General features: G+C 45.5%; 1 protein-coding gene across 1 annotated transcript in view; it reads right to left on the bottom strand.

The window, feature by feature from the left end:
* Rubcn (rubicon autophagy regulator) overlaps positions 1-21846 on the bottom strand; it is a 57870-nt gene that overhangs the window by 10392 nt on the left and 25632 nt on the right. The window contains exons 7-10 of the mRNA XM_059277299.1: positions 20357-20872; positions 15156-15271; positions 12929-13139; positions 12413-12514 (exon numbers count right to left, since the gene is read on the bottom strand). Coding sequence (XP_059133282.1) covers positions 12413-12514; positions 12929-13139; positions 15156-15271; positions 20357-20872 — 945 coding nt within the window. The remainder of the gene's footprint in view (positions 1-12412; positions 12515-12928; positions 13140-15155; positions 15272-20356; positions 20873-21846) is intronic.

The following is a 21846-nucleotide window of genomic DNA, read 5'->3' as shown; positions in this document are numbered from 1 at the left end:
CGACAGTGACCAATCTCCTGTGTCTGAGGCCCTCAGCAGAGCACAGGGCTTACGTGACCTCACGCTGCACCTGGCCATGAGTAGCTCAACTGTGTCTCATGCTTTTAACTGCACATAGATTCTTTTGTTTCTACAACTGGATTACAAAACCTCTCGTGAGGAAATGAGATTAGGTCTATTCAATGAGCTTTACAGCATTTAATACATAGTTCTGGATACAAGCATAACTCAAATAATATTGCTCACACACTAATGCCTTCCAAGCTTCATGCAGCTTTCATATGCTACTTGTTTGGGGAAGTGCTAGAGATCAAACCCGGGGCCTGACTGTGATAGGCAAGCACTCAATTGCTTTTAATATGCTTTTTTTTTTTTTTTTTTTAAGTAAACAAGACATCAGGTTAGAGAGTTGGCTCTGTTGGTAAAGCACCTGCCTTCCAAGCATGAGGACCGGAGTTCAGTCCCCCAGAACCCATGTAAAAAGCTGGAGATGCTGCGGACATAATGGAGCATTCTTGTAATTCCAGTGCTTGTGAAATGGAAGGCAGAGACAGGCAGATCGCTGGAGCTCCCTGGCCGGTTAGTCTGGCTACTTGGCAAAGTTCGAGGCCAGTAAGGGACCCTCTCTCAAAAGATGGAAGGTACCTGAGGAATCACACACACACACACACACACACACACACACACACACACACACATATACACAATTTTCAACAACCCCCCCCAAAAAACAAAACAAAAAAACAAGACATCAACCATTTTTTTGCTAGTAATTATAAAAAGGCTATTTTATTTGACAAATAGGTGCTCATTTCTGTGACATTTAAGTCTGAACTTGATCCCAGAGCAGTGCCAGCTGCCTAGTCTACTGCCTCTAGTGTTGGTGGGGAAGGGGATAAAAACGTCACACAACTGTCTGGTCTGCATCCTTGATTTGGGGATCATAAATACTGCTAGGGTTGAACATGAATCTTGTCTTGTCAAATACATAAAAGTTTTCAAGAGAATAGTTCCAGAATGAATAAATGCCTAAAAGCAATTAAAATTTTTTTTTGCAAATTTCATCTTGCTTGGGAGTGACAGGGAGAAATGAAAGAAAATCCTAGAGAGACATCCCTGAATAAGGAACTAAGCAATTTTGATAATACAGGTCCAGGCTATAAAAGAAAGTGTTACACGTTACAGAAGAGGTAGTCGATAGCAGTTGCTACGGAAACCATTATTTCCACAAAGCCACAAGCATGTCACATAATGGTGTTTCTGTCCATGGTGGCCAGTGTACATGACAGTGGACCCCTGAGATCCTATCACCTTAGGATAGGATCAGACACAGTAGCCGTCTCAGTCTGTGTAAGTAAACTCTATGATCTATGACAGTCACACAAAATCACCTAGGGATACAGTTCTCAGAATGGAACTTTGTATTTAAGCATTTCATATTCAAATAAGGAACATCTTTTTTTTTTTTTTTTTTTTATCTTTATGCTCTTCTCTTTAGACCCTATAATCAAGCTAGATTTATTCTGCTTATTGTTCTTTTTCACCAGAGATATAAGGTCAGAGGAGGTCTGTGGTAGGTGCTTTTTAGCTAATCACAAATACTGCAAGAGTGTAGAGGACCACACTGCCTTGGGGTAAGGCTGCTACCCCAGAGCAGAGGGTTGAGGCACCATGGATATCCAAGTAGATGTGGCACCTGACACCCATCAAATACCTTGACTTTACTGCGCCTGTGGGGCATCCTGCTGACTCAGTTAGTTCAAGCAGATGACTCAGTTGACGTGGATGGACCACTAGTTGAGCACAGCAATATAAGCACGCCAAGGTCTAAAATAGTTAAGGAGGGAAGTGTTCTGTAGAGAACAGAAAGAAGCCTGCACCTTCCTAGTGGAGTTTAACATAATTGTAAAATGTCTTCTTAATCTTTTGAACAAACACAAATATATTTTAAAAGCAAATACATTTTCCCAAGAGAATTTATTTGAAGTGCTTTTGATGCTTTCCATAGAATAAGGGAATTATTATCGACTGGGGAAAGTTATAAAATATAAAACAGGGGTTGGCAAGATGGCCTGCTGCCAGCCATGAGGACTCAAACCCCAGGACCCACATGGTTGCCCTCAGACATCCACATGCATGCTGTGGCGTGTACCTGCTCTCACATACAGAACAAAATAAAAACATAAAGACAAAGAAACAATAAAACAATGTCACATGAGGGGAAAGGCGCTCTACTGGGTGGGTGGGCTGATCAGGGAAGAAATGGCTACATTCTGGCATCTCAGCAAAATCTACACATTTTTAAACAAAGTAAGTGAAACCTTGGAAGTGAGCTTCAGAATTGACTGGGCAATATTGATAATGGTTCCCGTTCACTTTCCTCTTAGCAGGTAAAGTGATCTCCAACACATCCGGGGATCCAGTCAATTTTCTGTAATTGCTAACTCAAAGAGGAGAACTGTAAAGTGGAGAACTACTATTATTGTGAAAAACTGATTTAAAAGAACAGGAGAAACGACTGCTCACTCTGAACTTTATCCTAGTTAGGGTTACTTTATGACTGCTGTGATGAAACATCATGAGGGAAGCAACCGGGGAGGACAGGGTCTATTGGGCTTCCACTTCCACACCACAGTCCATTACTGAGGGAAGTCAGGGCAGGAACTCAAGCAGGGCAGGAACCTGGAGGCAGGAGCTGATGCAGAGGCCATGCAGGGATGCTGCTTACTGGCTTGCTCCCTGTGGTTTGCTCAGCCTGCTTTCTTAGAGAACCCAGGACCACCAGCCAGGGGTGGCACCACTGACAATAGGCTGTGCCCTCCCCCATCAATCACTAATTAAGAAAATGCCCTACAGCTGGACCATAGGAAGCATTTTTCTCAATTAAGATTTCTTCCTTTCAGATAACTCCAGCTTGTGTCAAGCTGACATAAAACCAGCCAGCTCAAACTTCATGCAGATTTTACTTATCAGAAAATATATTTCCTGAATAACCTTTTGTATATATTATATTAGGTTTCAATTTATTGCCTTAGAACCCCCAATCTGCTGTGCTTCAGACACATCTCCTGGGGGAAGTTGAGTGTCACTAGAGGGCATTGGGAGGATGCTGGGGAGGACGGAGTTTGTCGTGCAGTTGGCTGTGCTCCTCTCTAGGCGGACGGCTCAGTGCATGGACAGTGCCCGGGAAGCATGCCCGCAGCAGAGCCACAGCCGAGTGCACTCAGCAGCTCCTCTCACAAACATGTCCCGCAGCACATCTCGGGGAGCTGTGTGGGAAGTGTCGGGCTTAGCCCTTCTCCACCGGCTGCCCTTCCACCCCTGCCTGGGTTCTGAGGTAAGGCACTTGCCTGGCTCTGAGAATGGCTTCCCAGTGGAGGCTGCTGGCATGGCCTCTCCCTACAGACAGCATCCACAATGCGACCCAAGGCAGCTCTGTGACTTCAGAAGCTCCTCTGCCAGGTGGCATGGATCTCAGACCTGGGATCCAGCCTGGTGCTGCTCTATCGCAGCCTGCGGGAGAGTGGCTGCCATCTGCATGCTGTGTTCTTGTGATTCTCTTCACTCCTTAGGAGCTGCTCTCCCATGACCTCGACTCCCTGATAGAGTTTAAAACTCTTACCATCCAACGTTCTCTGTTCAAACCGCTCTGCTATTTCCTGTCTCCTAATTGAACCTGAAAATACATCTACGCAGAGGACTGAAACACTAGAAAAATCTACAGAGGAAGGACTGAGGAAGCTACACCACCAGAGAACCAAGGGGTGGAGGATAAGAACAACAGAATCTTAAGCCCCAAAGTGAAAACACTAGCTAGAATTGGAAGTTTATGCAATCAATTTGGCAGACACCAAATATCAAACCAATTTGTCAGACACCACAACCAAAAATAGACTAAGAGAAAGAAGCAGGGACGGGAGATCATACGTCACATCCTGTATGATTCCATTTCAATGAAATGTCCAGAGAGGGCACATCTATAGCATGCATGCATTAGTGCAATGAAAGGTCCAGAGAGGGCACATCTATAGCATGCATGCGTTAGTGCAATGAAAGGTCCAGACAGGGCACATCTATAGCATGCATGCGTTAGTGCAATGAAATGTCCAGAGAGGGCACATCTATAGCATGCATGCATTAGTGCAATGAAATGTCCAGAGAGGGCACATCTATAGCATGCATGCATTAGTGCAATGAAATGTCCAGAGAGGGCACATCTATAGCATGCATGCATTAGTGCAATGAAATGTCCAGAGAGGGCACATCTATAGCATGCATGCGTTAGTGCAATGAAAGGTCCAGAGAGGGCACATCTATAGTGTGCATGCGTTAGTGCAATGAAATGTCCAGAGAGGGCACATCTATAGTGTGCATGCGTTAGTGCAATGAAATGTCCAGAGAGGGCACATCTATAGTGTGCATGCATTAGTGCAATGAAATGTCCAGAGAGGGCACATCTATAGTGTGCATGCGTTAGTGCAATGAAATGTCCAGAGAGGGCACATCTATAGCGTGCATGCGTTAGTGCAATGAAATGTCCAGAGAGGGCACATCTATAGCATGCATGCGTTAGTGCAATGAAAGGTCCAGAGAGGGCACATCTATAGCGTGCATGCGTTAGTGGTCAACTGAGGCTGGGGGTGGGAACCCTGGGAAACTGTGCTGCACTAACACAGGAGATCTTCCTGAAGGGAGGGCAGTGTTCCCAAACTAGATGATGCCGAAGGCTGCACCACTCAGCAACTTGGTCAGAGATCACTGAGCTGTGCACTTGTAGTGGTCACATTTTGTTAGGCAACTTACACCTTAACAGATCTGTTTTTTAAACTAATACATGGGAATGGGCACAATTATCTTTATGAATAGATTCTCTGTAGTCTCTAGGTTTATGTTCGTTATTGCTAGAAGAGATGTCTTTGAAGTCCATTTTCTTTATTAATATTCTGATTCATATAGTCTAGTGAGACATAATCTGAGGAAAGTGATTCTATTAATTAGTTCGATGCAATATTCAGATTATTTATCTACTTATCATAATCAATATCCACGTGACACTTCAATACCTTACTTGAAGGTGTTATAAATTCTGATAGCCCTCTTAATCAAGGTATCTGTGGTGGTTTGAATAGGAGTGGTCCCCATAGGTTCATACATTAGAATGCTTAGTCACCAGGGAGTGGCACTATTTGAAAGGATCATAAGGATTAGGAGATGTGGGCTTGTTGGAGGAAGTGTGTCACTGGGGGTGGGCTTTGAGGCTTCAAAAGCCATGCCAGGCCCAGTGTCTCTCTCTTTGCCTGCAGATCAGGATGTAGAAGTCTCAGCTCCTTCTCCAGCACCATGTCTGCCTGCATGCTGTCATGCTCCGTGTCATGATGATAATGGACTAAACCTCTGAAACTGTAAGCCAGCCTAATTAAATGCTTTCTTTTGTAAGAGCTGCCTCGGTCATGCTGTCTCTTCACAGTAACAGACAGTATCCCAAAAGAATCTTCAATAGTATGAAATTATTTAAGGGGACTGAAAGGAAGCATGCCTGAACACCTCTGGACATTATCAGGGAGATCGCTCCTGAGAGGTATGGTACTTTTCCAGAAAGATTCTGACATAAGAACAATTAAAGACCAAGACAGATGACGAAGAACCAAAACCAAAAAGAAAGCTAGAGAAATACATTTAGGTTATGTTTTCATAATTAGGAACTTATGTGTGGCAAGAACACAAAACTTAAAGCATTACTTTAAAAAGATTTATTTTTAATTGTGAGTATGTATGTATGTATGTGTGTCTGTGTGGGGGAAAGTGCACGTGGGCACAGGTGCCCTGGGAAGACAAGATGGACCCCGGGAACTGAAGTGACAGGTAAAGGTTCTGGAAACCAAGTTTAAGTCCTCAGGAGGAGCAGCAAGTGCTTTTTACCACTGGATCATTTCTCTAGCCCAAATCATTACTTCTGAGAGACATTGGATTAGGCTCCTCTTCCCTTCCCTGCCCCAAACCACTGTGCTGTCAGTGGAGGTCCCAAGACAAAACGTAGGTGAGTTTCCCTTTTTAATTCTTCTTTGAAAGTCTGATCAAATTCAGCAGCGGATCTTCCTGGTCCTGTACCTTGAGTTTCTGGGCTCTGATTCAGCCTTGCTGCTTGGTACAGACCTGCTGAGTCCTGTAAGGACTTTGGTAGGTCACATGTGTCGAGGAATGTATCCACTTCTAGATTTTCCATGGTTTTGCTTGGCACAGACCCACTGAGTCCTGTAAGGACTTTGGTAGGTCGTACATGTCAAGGAATGTATCTACTTCTAGATTTCCCATGGTTTTGCAACTTAAGTTTTCCAAGTATTCCCAAACGATCACCTGGATTTCACTTGTATCTCTTGTAATGTCTCCTTTATCCCTCTCTAATCTTAATTGGGATCTTCTGCTTAGTTTGGCCCAGGGTTTCTTAATCTTTCCGAAGAAACAACTCTCCATCTTGGCCCTTGGTGCTGTTCCTTATTCTCTGGCTTGTTCATTTCTACCTTGACCTTTAGCATTTCTTTTGTCTACTAGCTAAGGATTGGCCTGTTCTTTTCTAAGACCTTGGGGTGCATCATTAAGTTATTTTGAGTTCTCTCTGCTTTTCTAATATAAATGATCACTATGAACACTCTTAGATCTGCCTTAGATGTGTCCTAAAGGGTATGTTGTCACCTCCATGCATCATACAGCGTCTCTTACTATTGATTTCTAGTTTAAATCCATTCTGATAAAAGAAAGGAAAGTTGATTTTCTTTTCCATTTATATTTGTTGCTTTATCTGTACCAGTCATGCTTAACATTCAAAGCCACAGCGTAGCCCAAACCATGATCTACTTTGGATAAAGTTCCATGGACTGCTAAAAAGAATGTATAGTCTTCATATTACACAGAATATTCTATAGACATCTATTAAATCTCTCTGACCTATGGCAAAGTTTAGCTCTTAAATTTCTATTTGATTTCTTTAAAATCTGGATGATCTATTGGCTAGAAGAAGTGCTGAAATCACCCATCATTAGTGTACCTATCCATCCTGGTCTATCTGTCCCCTTGTGTCCAGTATTGTTTTATTAAATTGGATGCATCAATGTTCAGTGTAAAGACAGTTACAATTATCATATTTTCTTGTGTCTTTTATTACTGAGTAGTGACTTTACCTTTTCCAGTTAATTCTGGCTCATGGTCTACTTTGTCCAGTATGAGCATTGCTACATCTGCCTGTTCTCAGCGACTACTTACTTGGTAAATCATTTCCTCTCCTTTCACTTTCAGTATCTCTCCATGTGTCTTTGCTAGTGAGACTTGCACTTGACAACAAACAGCTGGATCTTGTTTTTAATCCCATCAGCCTTGCATGTCAGAATTGGAGAGCTGACCATTTACCTACAGTCATATGCAGCAGCCAATTAGGGCTACTTGATGATTTCTGTGATCTTGTCGCTTGTTTACCTGGTTAGTTCAAGTATTGTTTGTTCTTTTCCTTTTCCCCTTTACATATGAGGGGCTTGCTGAGTTGGAAATTCTTCCCTTGCTCTCCTTTGTTCAACAATTCCCTTCGTGAACTTTCGTGTCTGGGACTGTCTTCCTCCTGTGCAGGGCTCTAAGTAGCTTCTGTACTGCTGGCTTGGTGGCCATACATTGTTTTGGTTTGTGCTTTTCCTGGAAGTTCTTTATTCTCTGAGCATTGTTTCTTTGGTGTGTGTGTGTGTGTGTGTGTGTGTGTGTGTGTGTGTGTGTGTGTGTGTGTATGTGTTGCATGTCCAAATGTGTATGGATGTCTACATGTGAGGTATGTGTGCACATGTATGTGGAGGCCCCAAGTCGATGCTGGGTGTCTCGTTCAATCACTCTCCACTTTACTTACTAGGTAGGGTCTCTTGCTAAACCCAAATCTGGCTATTGGCAATCTAGCCTCTGCCTCCCATCATGTCTGCCTGGCTTTTACATGGGTTTTAAGGACCCAAACTTCGGTCCTGCTCCGTGAATGTTAAATGATAACTCCTCTGGATATGGTAATCTTGGTTGTAGTTACTTACATAGGTCTTGGAATAGTTTTAGATTATCTATTGACGGTCTGGTGTCATCCCATCTGCATTTGTAAACAATCTGCATACGTTTTCTATACCTCTAGTGAATTTATTTAGAGAGTGTGTGCACTCACGTGTGAGTGCTTTTTGTGCCATTGTGTGTGGGTGGAGACTGAGAACAACCTGCAGGAGTTAGTCATCTCCTTTCATCATGTGCATTCTGGGGATAAAATTCAGGTTTTCAGGCTTGGCAATAAGTACCTTCAGCCAACCAAGCCACTGTGCTGGCCTCATGTGCACTGAACTCTTAAGGCTCCCAAGATTGGGGGAGAAGGATTCTAAGAAAGCCAAGTAACAGTATGTATGCCTTATGATATGCTCTGATGGAAAAGACAGTTCAAAAGCAGAGCAAAGAGAAACTCATTATTTTATTACCTTTATTTCTCTAAATCTTGGTCTAATCTTATATTTATTTCAAATTCTAATGGATCACAGTATTAGCAGTAGTAAACAATTCTGTTAGTATTACTAAAAGTTCTAATTATGAAACTAAAAGTTTGTAATTAAAATTCCAAGTTTTTGTTTTAAAATTTTTTGAGTAGAAAATTTTTATTCTCTTTCAGTTAATCCTACAGACTATTTTCCTGAATGTCAAACATTATAGCAGTAACTCTTAATTGTGTATGAAGTTCTCTAGAAGAGATTACTTTCTGGGAGTTTGCTTTGAAAATTCAAAACTCAAAAGAGATTTTTAACCTCATACCATCCTGTCCTACGTTCACTGTTTGCACGTGTCCCAAGCTACAGCTCTGAACTTAAATTCGCCTGCAGTATGTCAGAAGAGGGTATCAGATCTCCTGACGCTGGAGTTACAGATGGCTGTGAGCTGCCCAGTGTGCATGCTGGGAACTGAGCTCCAGTCTGGAAGAGCAACAACCCCTCTGAACTGCTGAGTCTTCTGTCCAGTACCTGAACTTAAATTCTTTTTTTTATTTTTCTCTGACACAGGGTCTCACTATGTAGACCAGTTGGTCTCAAACTCACAGGAATCCACCTGTCAAGTGCTGGAATTAAAGGTGTGGGTCACCATACCTGGCTTGAATTTAAATTCTTTTTTCAAATTTATTTTTGTTATTTTTTAATTGTGTGTGTGTGTGTGTATGTGTGTGTGTGTGTGTGTGTGTGTTGTGTGTGTGTGTGTGTATGTGTGTGTGTGTGTGTGTGTGTGGTGTGTGTGGTGTGTGTGTGTGTGTGTGTGTGTGTGTGTGTGTGTGTGTGTAAGAGCCCACAGAGGCCAGACATGTTGGAGCCCCTAGAGCTGGAGTTACAGGTGGTTGTGAGACACCTGGCAAGGTTTTTAGTAACGGAACCTGGATCCTCTGGAAGAGAAGTAAGTGTTCTTAACTGCTGAGCCATCTCTCCAGCCCTGAACTTAAATTCTTCATTTGGTCATTTCTTTGTTTGTTTGTTTGTTTTTCCAGACAGGGTTTTTCTGTGTAGTTTTGCACCTTTCCTGGAACTCACTCTGTAGACCAGGCTGACCTCGAACTCACAGAGATCCGCCTGCCTCTGCCTCCCGAGTGCTGGGATTAAAGGCGTGCCCCATCACCACCTTGCTTGGCCGTTTCTTTTTTAATATAACATTTATTATAAAAACAAAACCCAACTTGCAAATAAACTGGGCAGCAGTGGTGCACATCTTTCATCCCAGCACTCGGGAAGCAGAGATAGGCAGAGCTCTGTGAGTTCAAGGACAGTCTGGTCTACAAAGTGAGTTCCAGGACAGCTAGGACTGTCATAGAGAAATCCTGTCTCAAAAAAAAAACAAAACAAAAAAAACACCCAAAAGCAAAACCCCCTCCCCCCCAAAAAAACAAAAAAAAAGCAACCAACCAACCAAACAAAAATTGCAAATAAATACAAGCATCAAAATCTGAAATTAACCAGATCCAAAGTCTATACAACTTAGTGAATTTCTTTTTTGTTTGTTTGTTTGGTTTTTGAGACAGGGTCTCTGTGTAGCTTTGGAGCCTTTCCTGTGAATTTCTATACAGTTAGTAAGCATTCAAAAAGTAAGCTGAGGAGCTTCACACTAAATCTTACTCAGTATGAAATACATTTTATGCTCTTATCCACCAATATCCAAGACAGAACTGTTTTTCCAGTTTTGACTATTCCTTTCTACACTTTGACCCCATCAGTCACATGACTATCTAATCTAAAATTATCACTGTGAGGGGAGATGGCAAGGACAGCTTGAGTCATATGTAAAATAGCATCTGAATTGTCTAGTGTTTTCTGGTAAGTTCTCTAGTTCACAGAGTTCTCGTAACCTTGACAAGTGTCCCAAGATCAAACATGTACACAAGCTGGTGCAAACATTCACACACATGCAGGTAGAAGCACGTCCACACTTCCAGCACGGCTACCTGAGACCATGGAGGCCACTGACACTGAGAGTCCACTCTTTGACATGTGAGTCAGGTTAGAGCCTTCTCTACCATCTGTGCAATAATAATTATAAAGAGGGTCCTTTAGAGAGGAAGTTGCAGAGACCGACAATTCCATACCACAGGTCCTTGGGATCAGGCCGTGACTTCTGTGCAGCTTTTAGGAACCCACATACATGGTGGGCTTGGAAAACAGCTACTGCTACTTCCCCAAACCAGCCCAGCCTCAAGCACCTCCTAAGAAGCAGCTAAGGGTGACGTTCGGAATATCTGGTCATGGTTTTGACTATATGGAGTGGGGGTGCTAATGGCAGTTCGTGTGTAGAGGCTGGAGATAATGGCAAACGTCTCAATCTTCAAGCAGTCCCTCACAACAAAGGATGACAAGGACCTAAAGACTGAGGAATCCCGTCCTATGGTTGTCTCCTTTAAGAATTTCTGTTCTTAGCTGATTACATACACCCTTGGGGCCCACAACTGAAGCAACAGTTCCCAACAGGACTGCACTTTGTGAGAATTATGGTTAGGAAAAAACGGACACAAACTCGGGGGGTGGGGAGTTTTAAGTTCCTATTACTGTCATGAACAGAAATCAAACACATTCAGAACAAAGAGCAAAGTTCCCGGAAGCCTGGAAAAGTGTAAAATCTGAATTTCTGAGTGGAAAGCACTCTGGCTGCTCAGGAGGTCCCTGAAGACTAAAATCGTAAAAATATCTATTTGTTATCATTTTACAATGTTATAACGGAGTGGGTGCATACAACTCAGCTCAGTGAGGAAATCATCCTCAGCTTTGCCACGGGGAAGAGTTTCTCTACCTGAATCGTTTTGCTTATGTGCTTGCTAGTTTGTCTCTCTGTGGGGTCCTGAAGAAATCTATGGTTTGCAGAATAGGGCTGCTGTAAAGCATATCACTCAAGCATGATGGAGCCACTGCCACATTAAGGCAGCTGATCCCTGCCTAAACTCAACGAGACCCTCCCAGATGGAATCTACTGACATTCCTTCATACAAACCGGGATGGAAGATCATCAGACCCTCGTTCACTCTTGCCCACCTTCCCCACCTTCGAGTAATGCCTGTGCCCGCTGCACGTGGGCTCAGGAGGTGCTAGACTATACAGGAAGTGGGAGATTAGGTGAAGGCGGGACTCCATCTACGCAGCTCTTGGGAGGCTGTCACTCATGCTGGTGTGATATTATTATTATTATTATTATTATTATTATTATTATTGGTGATGCAGCCTGTCAGCAAACCAGGGAACTCCCTGACTCACCAGGCTGGACCTAAGACTGGGTCTGCTGTCAGGTCCCCTCTGAGGATCTAGTGACTCAGAAGGAACGTAACTGCTTTACTACAAACGCCCTCCAGAGGCAGCCCCTCCCCTCACTGCACTGGTGCTTCCGACCAGAGCCTGCGGTTCTGCCTTAAGGCTGCTAAGACAGAAATTAAAGCTCTACTTCGTAAACCTGACTGTTTCCCCTTTTTCTGCTTCTCCTTTAATGATTCTTATCTCCCCGCCACCCCGGCAAATTGCAAATTACTATAAAACTCCTTCTTACATCTTTGGGAACCATTTCAATTGCGTTGTGGAGCACAGGGAAGCACCCTAATTCACGTGGTTTGGCTGAGCCCAAAGAGCTAGAGGGGGAGAGAGTGAGGACCCAAGAGAAAGATAAACACACGAAGACTGAAAATCAGGGTGACTTCAACAGCCCACCACCCTCTTCCTTTCAAGGCTCATGTCCGTGTGAATTTTAACAGGGCTCTGTTTTTATCAGGAGTAGCCATCCTTACAATAACTAACCATGTTCCATAGTGGGTCATGAAGATCTACTTTGGGGTCACTCTTCCAATATTCCTAACGAAAGGAAACAAGTAACCAAAGCTCCTCTGTAACAGACTGCCAATTCTTACCTTGGATTTCAAACTCATCCACATCATCAGCAGAGCCAGAGTCCGAGAACTGTGTAGAATCACGTGAACTGAACTGGGAGCTGCTGGAGGTGACCCGGAAGCCTGTGATATTAAACACCACATCGTCACAGACAGGATGGAGGGTTTCTCACCCCCTCTCCATGCCACAATAAAGAACCTAGACCTGAACAGAGGAAAGTGAGCAGAACCATGGCTGGGACTGAAGCTGTGTGTGGAACTAGACTTCTTGCTGGTTCACTCTACTTTGGAGAAGTCCATCTGTGACCCCTGGCCTTAGTTCTCACCTCAGAAACCCATTTTGGAAGAACGCTATTTCTGATGTAGGAAACATGGGAAAAACAAGAACAGAACACCCAGAACTACCTTCTGACAGCAGAGGAACCCTTAGCTTAGGCATTCCACCTCACACGAAGACCAGAGACGAAAGCCCACATGGCCCTGAGCTTTGTGACGCTGTGAAGAGGCACACACACAGATGTTCACAGGCTCACTCACTTCCATGCTCAGTCTCCTGGTATGCAGGGAGCAAGTTTTTGGTGCGGATCTGCTGGCGCCGCAGGCGGATCTTCTGCTTCAGTTCCTGGATCTCCCTGTCGCTCTCTTCCTCCTCTACTTCCTCCTCTTCCAGACACTGGCTCATCATGTTGCATTTCATCAGCTCGATGGCAGCAATCAAGGACTCTGAGATGCTGAAGTGGGCATTCTCCTGGAGGAAGGAGGGCACTGAGGAAGTTGCTTGTGAAGGGACTGGAAGTACGGAACACCTTGCTGCATGCAATGTGGGGAAGCAGAGCTTCTAAGACCCGGAACCACCAGGGGAAATGCACTGTCTGCCATGGGGAAAGCAGACAGACAGATAGATGGCCTGTTCTAGAGTCTCTTTGCTCTTGCTGGTCAGCCCAAGATCACCTCAGTACCAACCTTAGTCCCCTACACAGCCCCATTTCCACTCAATGCAATGAAAGAAATGATGGTTAAAAAAAGTCATCACACTGCAAGCACAGGGCACACTGGTGGGAAGGGAGCTGCTTGGAGAAAGCTGTGGCTCAGACCCCCCACAGCAGATGATAAAGAGCATTAGTTCCTTAAGAGGGTAGGGGTAAAACATCCCTACACTGAAGTGAGTATTTACACACCAAGGAACGCCTTCACAGGCCTGTTGGTGTGTGGCAGGAAACGTTTCCACCATTACAAGCCACTGAGAAAATGCAGATGACAGCACCGCACTGCTGTACCATGAAGACCTGCTGCACGTGGACACTCTGTGCCACTGAGACCTGCCACATGGACATGCTGTGTCACTAAGACCTGCTGCACATGGACATGCTGTGTCACTGAGACCTGCCACGTGGACATGTTGTGTCACTGAGATCTGCCACACGTGGACACGCTGTGTCACTGAGACCTGCTGCACGTGGACACTCTGTGCCACTGAGACCTGCCGTACGTGGACACGCTGTGTCACTGAGACCTGCTGCACATGGACACTCTGTGCCACTGAGACCTGCCGTACGTGGACACGCTGTGTCACTGAGACCTGCCACGTGGACACGCTGTGTCACTAAGACCTGCTGCACATGGACATGCTGTGTCACTGAGACCTGCCACGTGGACATGTTGTGTCACTGAGACCTGCCACACATGGACACGCTGTGTCACTGAGACCTGCTGCACGTGGACATGCTGTGTCACTGAGACCTGCCGCACATGGACACACTATGCCACTGAGACCTGCCACATGTGGACATGTTGTGCCACTGAGACCTGCCACACATGGACACGCTGAGACCTCCTGAGACCTGCCGCACATGGACATGCTGTGCCACTGAGACCTGCTGCACGTGGCCTGACTATCTGAAGCTCTGCCCAGTGTGTAGATTGAAACATCATTAGCTTTGGAGATACTTTTGGATCTCCTAGAGAATTCTGATTACATAACTTCTAAGAATGAAGAAAATTGAACTAAATCAACTTCTAAAGATAAAACTTGAAGTTTTAAAAATTACTCAGGCCAGGTAGGATGTCCCACACCTGTAATCTCAGCCCCTAGAGGGCAGAGACAGGAGAATCTTAAGATTTGAGGAGGCTAGCCTGGGCTGCATAGTAAAACCCTGCTCCCAAAACAACAACAAAATATAGTTTACAGACTGGATCAAGTTAAATGTCCACTATTTTTAAGCCTACTGGACACTGCAGCTCTTTTCACATGTTGCTGATACACAATTCACACTCTTTGCTACTAATTAAGCTAATGAAACCAGGCAATCATGTTTGAAACGAGGGAGAGAATATGCCAGGAATTCCAAACAGACTCCTTTCCCAGAGTCACACACCCATACACTCAGTAGTACGGTAAATATGTCCCAGGATAAGAGACCAGTGTACACACAGTAGTCCCAAGATAAGAGACCAGTGTACAGAGGTTATTTATACATAGTTGAGCCCAGGAATCAATGGAGAACTTGATTCTGGAAAGAGTATTTATGTGAGGTCACAAAGTCAAGGAACAATAATCATGTGGCTCAAATGCAATGTCTCTGCACAGGGCAGCACTGGACCCATGACAAGCACAGGCTCCCTGAAGAGCTCCCTGGACAGAGCTCTCTGTGCTTCACTGCAGTTCACAGGCACTGCCATCAGAACCAATGAGAACAACGGCAGCACCACCATCGGGCCGGGTCCCTCGCTGCACCAGCTCCTCGTCTGCCCTCTGAGGCCTTACCTTTTCCAGGTCTGCACAGCTGCCGAAGTCTTGCTCGGAGAGGTAACTGATGAGGGACTGTCCTTCTGATGGTCTTCGAAACATGCCTTCTCCTGAGCACAGGTACTGACCACCCTCTGTGGGAGATGGAGGGTGGATATAAATCTCCGACTGAAAATGAAAACCTGTAACAACCACGCTCCTTCAAGAAGTCTGACGAAGTTACTGCTAAAGGTGCTCTCCAGTCTTCCTGGGTAACAGGGATCAGAAACTGGACAGAAGATGCCTGTCTATCTTCTAATGGCATATTTTAGGCTCTTACGAGTCACAGAGCACCAAAGCTCTTGGATGGAAAAAGACAGAATAAATGTAGAGATCCTAGAGATCTTTTTGCTATCTAAAGTCATAGGTAACAGACCGTCCTTCCTACCCCACTAAACAGGAAAAGGGGAGTAACTCAGTGCTGAGCACCGACAAAGGACAGGGATGCTCCCACCTGTGACCGGGTCCCATGTGGAACTTGTCTTCTAGGAACTACACAAAGGCCCACTGTCAAGGCTTTCACTCATTCAGGCTACATCTCATACAGTACAACAGTCACACACGGGAGCACCCAGAGCATATGAGAGGGGGAACTCTAAGTCAGTGAGGACCACAGGAAGTGGACTCCAAGTGTGGAAGACTGTCATTGAAGTGTTGAAGGGCAGGCGAGGGCACACAGTGTCCTCCACAGAGTAAGCTGAGCTCCACGGCTCAGAGCCCAGCAGGCACAAGGAGAAAGCAGTGCAAGACAGAGTTTCAGCCCTTGCCTTCCTGATGCTCACTCACCATACTCCATGCACAGGGAGCTGGGGGTGCTTGTTGACTACGCAGCTCTGGCCAGAGGAGGGGAAGGGGCCTCTCAAATTCAATGTGTCATTGCAAGAGTCTAGTGTCAGGGACCACACCAGGAAATAAAAACACACATACGCGCAAACAACAGATACATTTCCAACCCTTAAATCCAGCATTGAATGCTCTCATTTCCAAAGCCTTTCCGAACAGGCAGGAGGAGGCACACCAAAGGCAAACAGTCCAAGAATACAGAACACATGGCAGAATGGGGTTTAGTTTACTTTTCTAACCAAATGTTACACAAGTACTAACTAACCACTAATTGTTTGTTTTTTCAAGACAGGGTTTCTCTGTGTAGCCCTGACTGTCCTAGAACTCTCTATGTAGACCAGGCTGGCCTTGAACTCACAGAGATCCACCTGCTTCTGCCTCCCAAGTGCTGGGATTAAAGGCATGTGCCACCATCACTGGCTGTGTGATAATGCTTTTGTACATTGGTTGATAAATAAAATGCTGATTGGCCAGTAGCCAGGCAGGAAGTATAGGCGGGACGAGCAGACTCAGAGAATTCTGGGAAGAGGAAGGCTGAGTCAGGAGTCACCAGCCAGACACAGAGGAAGCAAGATGACAAGGCAGAACTGAGAAAAGGTACCAAGCCACGTGGCTAAACATAGATAAGAATTATGGGTTAGTTTAAGTGTAAGAGCTAGTCAGTAATAAGCCTGAGCAAATGGCCAAGCAATTATAATTAATAAGAGCCTCTGTGTGTTTACTTGGGAGACGCGAGTGGGAGAGATTTGTCTCAACCACCGGCCAGCCAGGACACAGGAAAACTTCCAACTACAATCACCTGGTTTCAGATGATAAAATAAAAATAATTACAATGAACTTTTTCCAATACCCTGAGACACTGTTTTATTTTTATTTATTTATTTTTTTAAAGGTAGACAGGATAATTTTTTAAAATTTATTTATTTTTATTTTATGTGCATTGGCATTTTGCCTGCACGCAGGTCTGTGTGAGGGTGTCAGATCTTGGAGTTACAGACAGTTGTGAGCTGCCATGTGGGTGCTGGGAATTGAACCCAGGTCCTCTGGAAGAACAGTCAGTGCTCTTAACCGTTGAGCCGCCTCTCCAGCCCCGAGACACTATGTTTTAAAACTATCCCAGAAAAGTTACATTCACTAATGAAAATGAAACTCAGAAAAGTGCTTAAAAGCAACATCAAGTCAGTTCTGGAGAAGCCAAGGATAATGACTTCAAAACCAAAGGATTTAGTCACCAGAGAGAAGGAGAGACTTCAAGAGCAGGCTGATGCTGAGCATGGGGACACATGCCTGTCATCCTAGCACCTGGAAGTGAGTGAAGGAGGATCATAACGAGTCTTGAGGCCAGGACCAGTTACATAGTGAACTTAAGTCCAGTCTCAAGAACAAGGGGATGGGGAAGTTGTCAAAGGGGTCATAAGATATGAGAAACTGATATTCAAAAGTAAATAAAAATGTCCAGTGCCATTGTAAGAAAAGCAGTGGATGCCTGAGACGTGAGCAATATGCTTGGGAAGAGCAGATGCCTAAACCATAACCAACCGTTTCCCCACCATGAATAATGCCAAATGTCAGCTGCTCTACACACACACACACACACACACACACACACACACACACACACACACACGAAGTGATTCTGTGTTCTTGTGGCTCTGGCAGTAGGCTCTGCTCTGTCCACTAAGCTAAGGAAAAGCCAGCAATCACCATGATACCTTGGTAAGAAACAACGGGAGAGACTGTTTCACTGCCTAGCCCGACAGCACATCACATAACCTGTAACACCATCCCTGTGTTGTTCGACTACATAAGCCACGGGGCTTCTGCACTGAGGTCACTGACTCCTAAGGGCACCCAGTCAACTGACTCAGCATTTCCTTTCACTCACTCAAAGTCTATTTTCTCTCAGTTTTTCTTCTCCTTCGGTGTCTGCAGATTTTCTTCTTCTTTTATTTTCTCTTTTCAAAGCTAACACACTCAGTGACTTCTCCATTACTAGGAGGCTGTGGTCTCCAGACCTCCCTCACCACGGTTTTACTGACACATACCCACACATTAATAACTCCATCATTATAGTACTCAGAATAGAACACAAATCTCTATTTGAAAACCACCAGGAGGGGGAATAAAACAACAAAACAGACTTACTAGAACAATGTTCAGTGACTAGGATGGAGTATGCAGAGGCACAAGGGAATGAAGGCTGGTGAAGGGGGAAGGGAACAGGGATTCTCGGACAGGCAAAAATCATGCAAGTACATCCAAGACCACATAAAAGGAATGAAACACATTCTGGTGTTAAGTCAAGGAAAACAAAGGCATCTACAGTAAGTCTTCAGGCAAGAAACACCCTGCCACTGACCCATCGAGAGGCCTCAGATGAACAGCAGGCCTCAGCTTCACCCTTGGGCAAAGCAGAATCACTTTCTCTTGACTATGGCTTCCAGAAGCTAGGTAGAGTGAGTAGGGCGTGCGGAAGCATGTTTGGGGCACGACCCGCAGTGCCCTGTTACGGACGGGTCCCAGCACCACCACAGGATCCAAACTAGCCAGACTTGATTTGACACCAGACTGGAAAAGGAGGTTTTGAACTAAGCGAGGTGGTCACAGAGGCACAGAAGGAGGAAGAGGTGAGGGACTGGCTCCCAAACCTGCAATGGGATCTTCAACTATAATGGTGATATTCCTGGGGCCTCCTGCAGATAAAAACACACAGGTGCAGAGGAGAATCCAGACAGAACAAACAAGGTTAGAGTGAGAAGGAGAGAGGAAAGAACCAACCAGCCCAGGGACTGTTACCTGGTGGCAGCGGGGACATGAACTCCCAGGAGGGAGCGCCGGGGCTGCAGGAGGGGTGACAAGAAGCTACAAGACCCATGCTCAGCCCTTCTGCACAGGTCTTCTCTGGCTCCCTTTTCCCATGCAGGTTACCATGGTTTCTGGAATCCACACAGATTCAAGAATGGAGCCAGGGAGGCCGGGAATGTCGCTCTGGAGAGCTCTTGCCCAGCATGAATTAGGCCCTGGGTTCAATCCCTAGATCACTTTAAAAAAAAAAACACTGGGGTGTAGGGAGCAGGGAAGTTTTGTATGCTCAAAGGCCAGTGCCCTCGTTGTGTAGAGCAGACACGGGCACTCAGTACATGGGACCTGAGGATCTAATCCCGACACTCTTTACGTGTGAGAAAGTTCATGGAAGAGGCTTTGACCTGGAAATTTTCTCCTAAGGAGTTCAAATAAGTCATGTTAAATTCTTGAAGGAAAACAGAGAAGAAAGTCTGTTATCCAGGGTTTAGTTGAGGTCTTGAGTTCCCATCTTTCTAGAAATTACAGAGACAAGGGCAGCTCCAGTGGCCCATGAAAATCTCCTTTATTTTGTCTCATTAAGTACGTTCTATTTTATTTTTCTATTTTCTATCTGGGGTTTTTCTGACCCATAATGGCATTAAGAAAAAAAATAGTGTTATACTTGTTATAAAGGAGATTCTACTAAGATGACACCCAAGCAAAGCCTAGAGACCCCAACTGCCCAGGGAGGTCGGTGGCAGCATGGTGCAGAAGCAGAAGACTCGGCTTGCCCACATCCAGGTTTGCTGCCTGCTACCAGCTAGCATTCTGTGAGGGAGGTTGCAGGGTGAATGGCCCTTGTCTGAGTGCCTCCGTCTGAGTTAATGGCAGCAGCCGCCCCATCTATTTGGTCCAGGGTCACACCACCCATCCTACTCATGATTATCCCTATTATAAGTAGGAAACCCTAATAGTACTCTGCTTTAGTATTACATCATGACTTAACTTCTTTTTTAAAAAAATTTATTTATTATGTGTACAGTGTTCTGCCTGCTCACCAAAGAAGGCACCAGATCTCATTATAGATGGTTGTGAGCCACCATGTGGTTGCTGGGAATTGAACTCAGGACCTCTGGAAGAACAGCCAGTGCGCTCTTAACCTCTGAGCCATCTCTCCATTCCCCCTGACCTAACTTCTAAGGGATGACAACAGAAGGAATTTAACAGGATTATCTGTAAACCTCTTCAATACTTTGCTTAAATCTGGGGATTCAGTTAAAACATAAATTGCGATGCTCATGCTATTCTAATGCTAAGAACTATGGAAGAATCAGGGAAGCACTTAGTATGTAGCATCGTATAAAGGAAGACACACAACATACTTAGTCTTCATACTACATGCTAAATGTCTTTGGTGACAGAGCAGAGTAACATGTCATCCAGAAATGGCTCTTCTCAGCTATCTGAAGAGCCTCAGGAGCAAGCCCTCCCTCCAGCCCTGAATTCAGGGGATGACACAACCCAGCCAACCAGCGGCTGGTGCTCGTCGTCACCTGTGGCTCCTCTGGAGGCAATGTTGGTATCCGAATGGGAGCGGATATGGCTCTTCTTTGTCCCGCTGGCGCCCGAGACCGTCTGCCCTTCGGAGAAGCTGGACCTGCGCAGGACACCGCCCGGCTGGCTCTGCCTCCCCGCCTCTTGGTCCCCTAAAGAAGAGGCAGCAGACTCGGGCCTCTGAGAGCTGCTGGAGGAGAACAAGGGAGAGCTGCTGTGGCTCTGGCAGCTGGCGGTCCCGCCGTGCGCGTCTGGGTTGCCAATGGCCAGGTACTCGGGCCCCTCGCTGCCATCGCTTGGGGAGTCATTTCGGCTGCTGACCCAGGACACCTCCATGGGGCTGGTCAGAGTGCTGGAACTCATCTCATGTGGGGTCAGTGGGGAATCCTGGGCTAGAGCCGAGTCCGGAAGCAGTGGAGCTTGGGCGGTTTGACTCTCGGCTGGGGAGGGGAGGTCTCTGTCTTCTTGAGGTTTCCAGGGAGAGCCAGAAAGTGAAAAGGAAGTGGATCTTCTCTCTGGGATATCAAGAAGGGGGAAGGGGAGAGAAGGTGAGCTGGGGATCGACAGGATGTACACAGGTCCCCGGTAAGGGCACTCAGCACACGTGTCACTCAGACAAGCTAAGTCAATTCAGGTAAAACAGAGACTTAGAAGCAGCTAAGGTGAGGAGGGCATGGGTACTTGAGCTAGTAGTGGCTTTGCTGCTCCTCAGCATGAATCCCTCCACTTCAAAATGAGAGAACTATCGGGAAGAGCAACCTCACAGGACTGCTTTAGAGATCAAATGATCCCAGCAGAGCCCAGCACAGTGCAGGCACACTAAAGATGTCAGAAACTGCAGACCTCATTTGCGACGTGCAGCAGAAGCTCAAGAGCTGCTAAGGACGTCTCTGCTGTTTCTTCAGTAATGCTACAGAATTAGTTTAGGCCAGCCCCGACTAACTCTGTTTTGTCCTGTGAGGCAGGGTCTCACTATGCGGCCCTGGATACCCCTGGACTTGTAACCATCTTCTTGCTTCTATCTTCTGTACTGGGAGTACAGCCCTGCTCCACCACATCAAGCAACTGCTGCTGTGTATCTTTTATGATGCCTACTCCAAAGACATTTATACCAGTTTATACCAGCCCAAGCCTCAAGTCCCAGTCTGTGGTCACTCTCACAAAGGCTCTCTACTTTCCAGATGTGAAGAGACGTATAAGGACTGCCCATTCCCACCCTCATACCAGCCTGGGCTACCTTAGCAAACAGAACAGAACGAACAAATGAGAGAGAGAGAGAGAGAGAGAGAGAGAGAGAGAGAGAGAGAGAGAGAGAGACAGAGAGAGACAGAGAGAAACACAGAGAGACACAGAGACACAGAGAGAGACACAGAGAGAGAAAAGATGAGAGGTTAAAAAACAAACTAACAAAAGCAGGTTCTGGCCTGTGAGGACTCACAAGCCCTGAATTCCCCGGCCTAAAATACATGCAGCAGTTACACATCATCTG

Source organism: Peromyscus eremicus, chromosome 12 (assembly GCF_949786415.1).
Source record: "Peromyscus eremicus chromosome 12, PerEre_H2_v1, whole genome shotgun sequence".
Taxonomy (NCBI): domain Eukaryota; kingdom Metazoa; phylum Chordata; class Mammalia; order Rodentia; family Cricetidae; genus Peromyscus; species Peromyscus eremicus.
The sequence above is the reverse complement of the archived record's forward strand: the minus strand, read 5'-3'. Positions and strand labels throughout refer to the sequence as shown.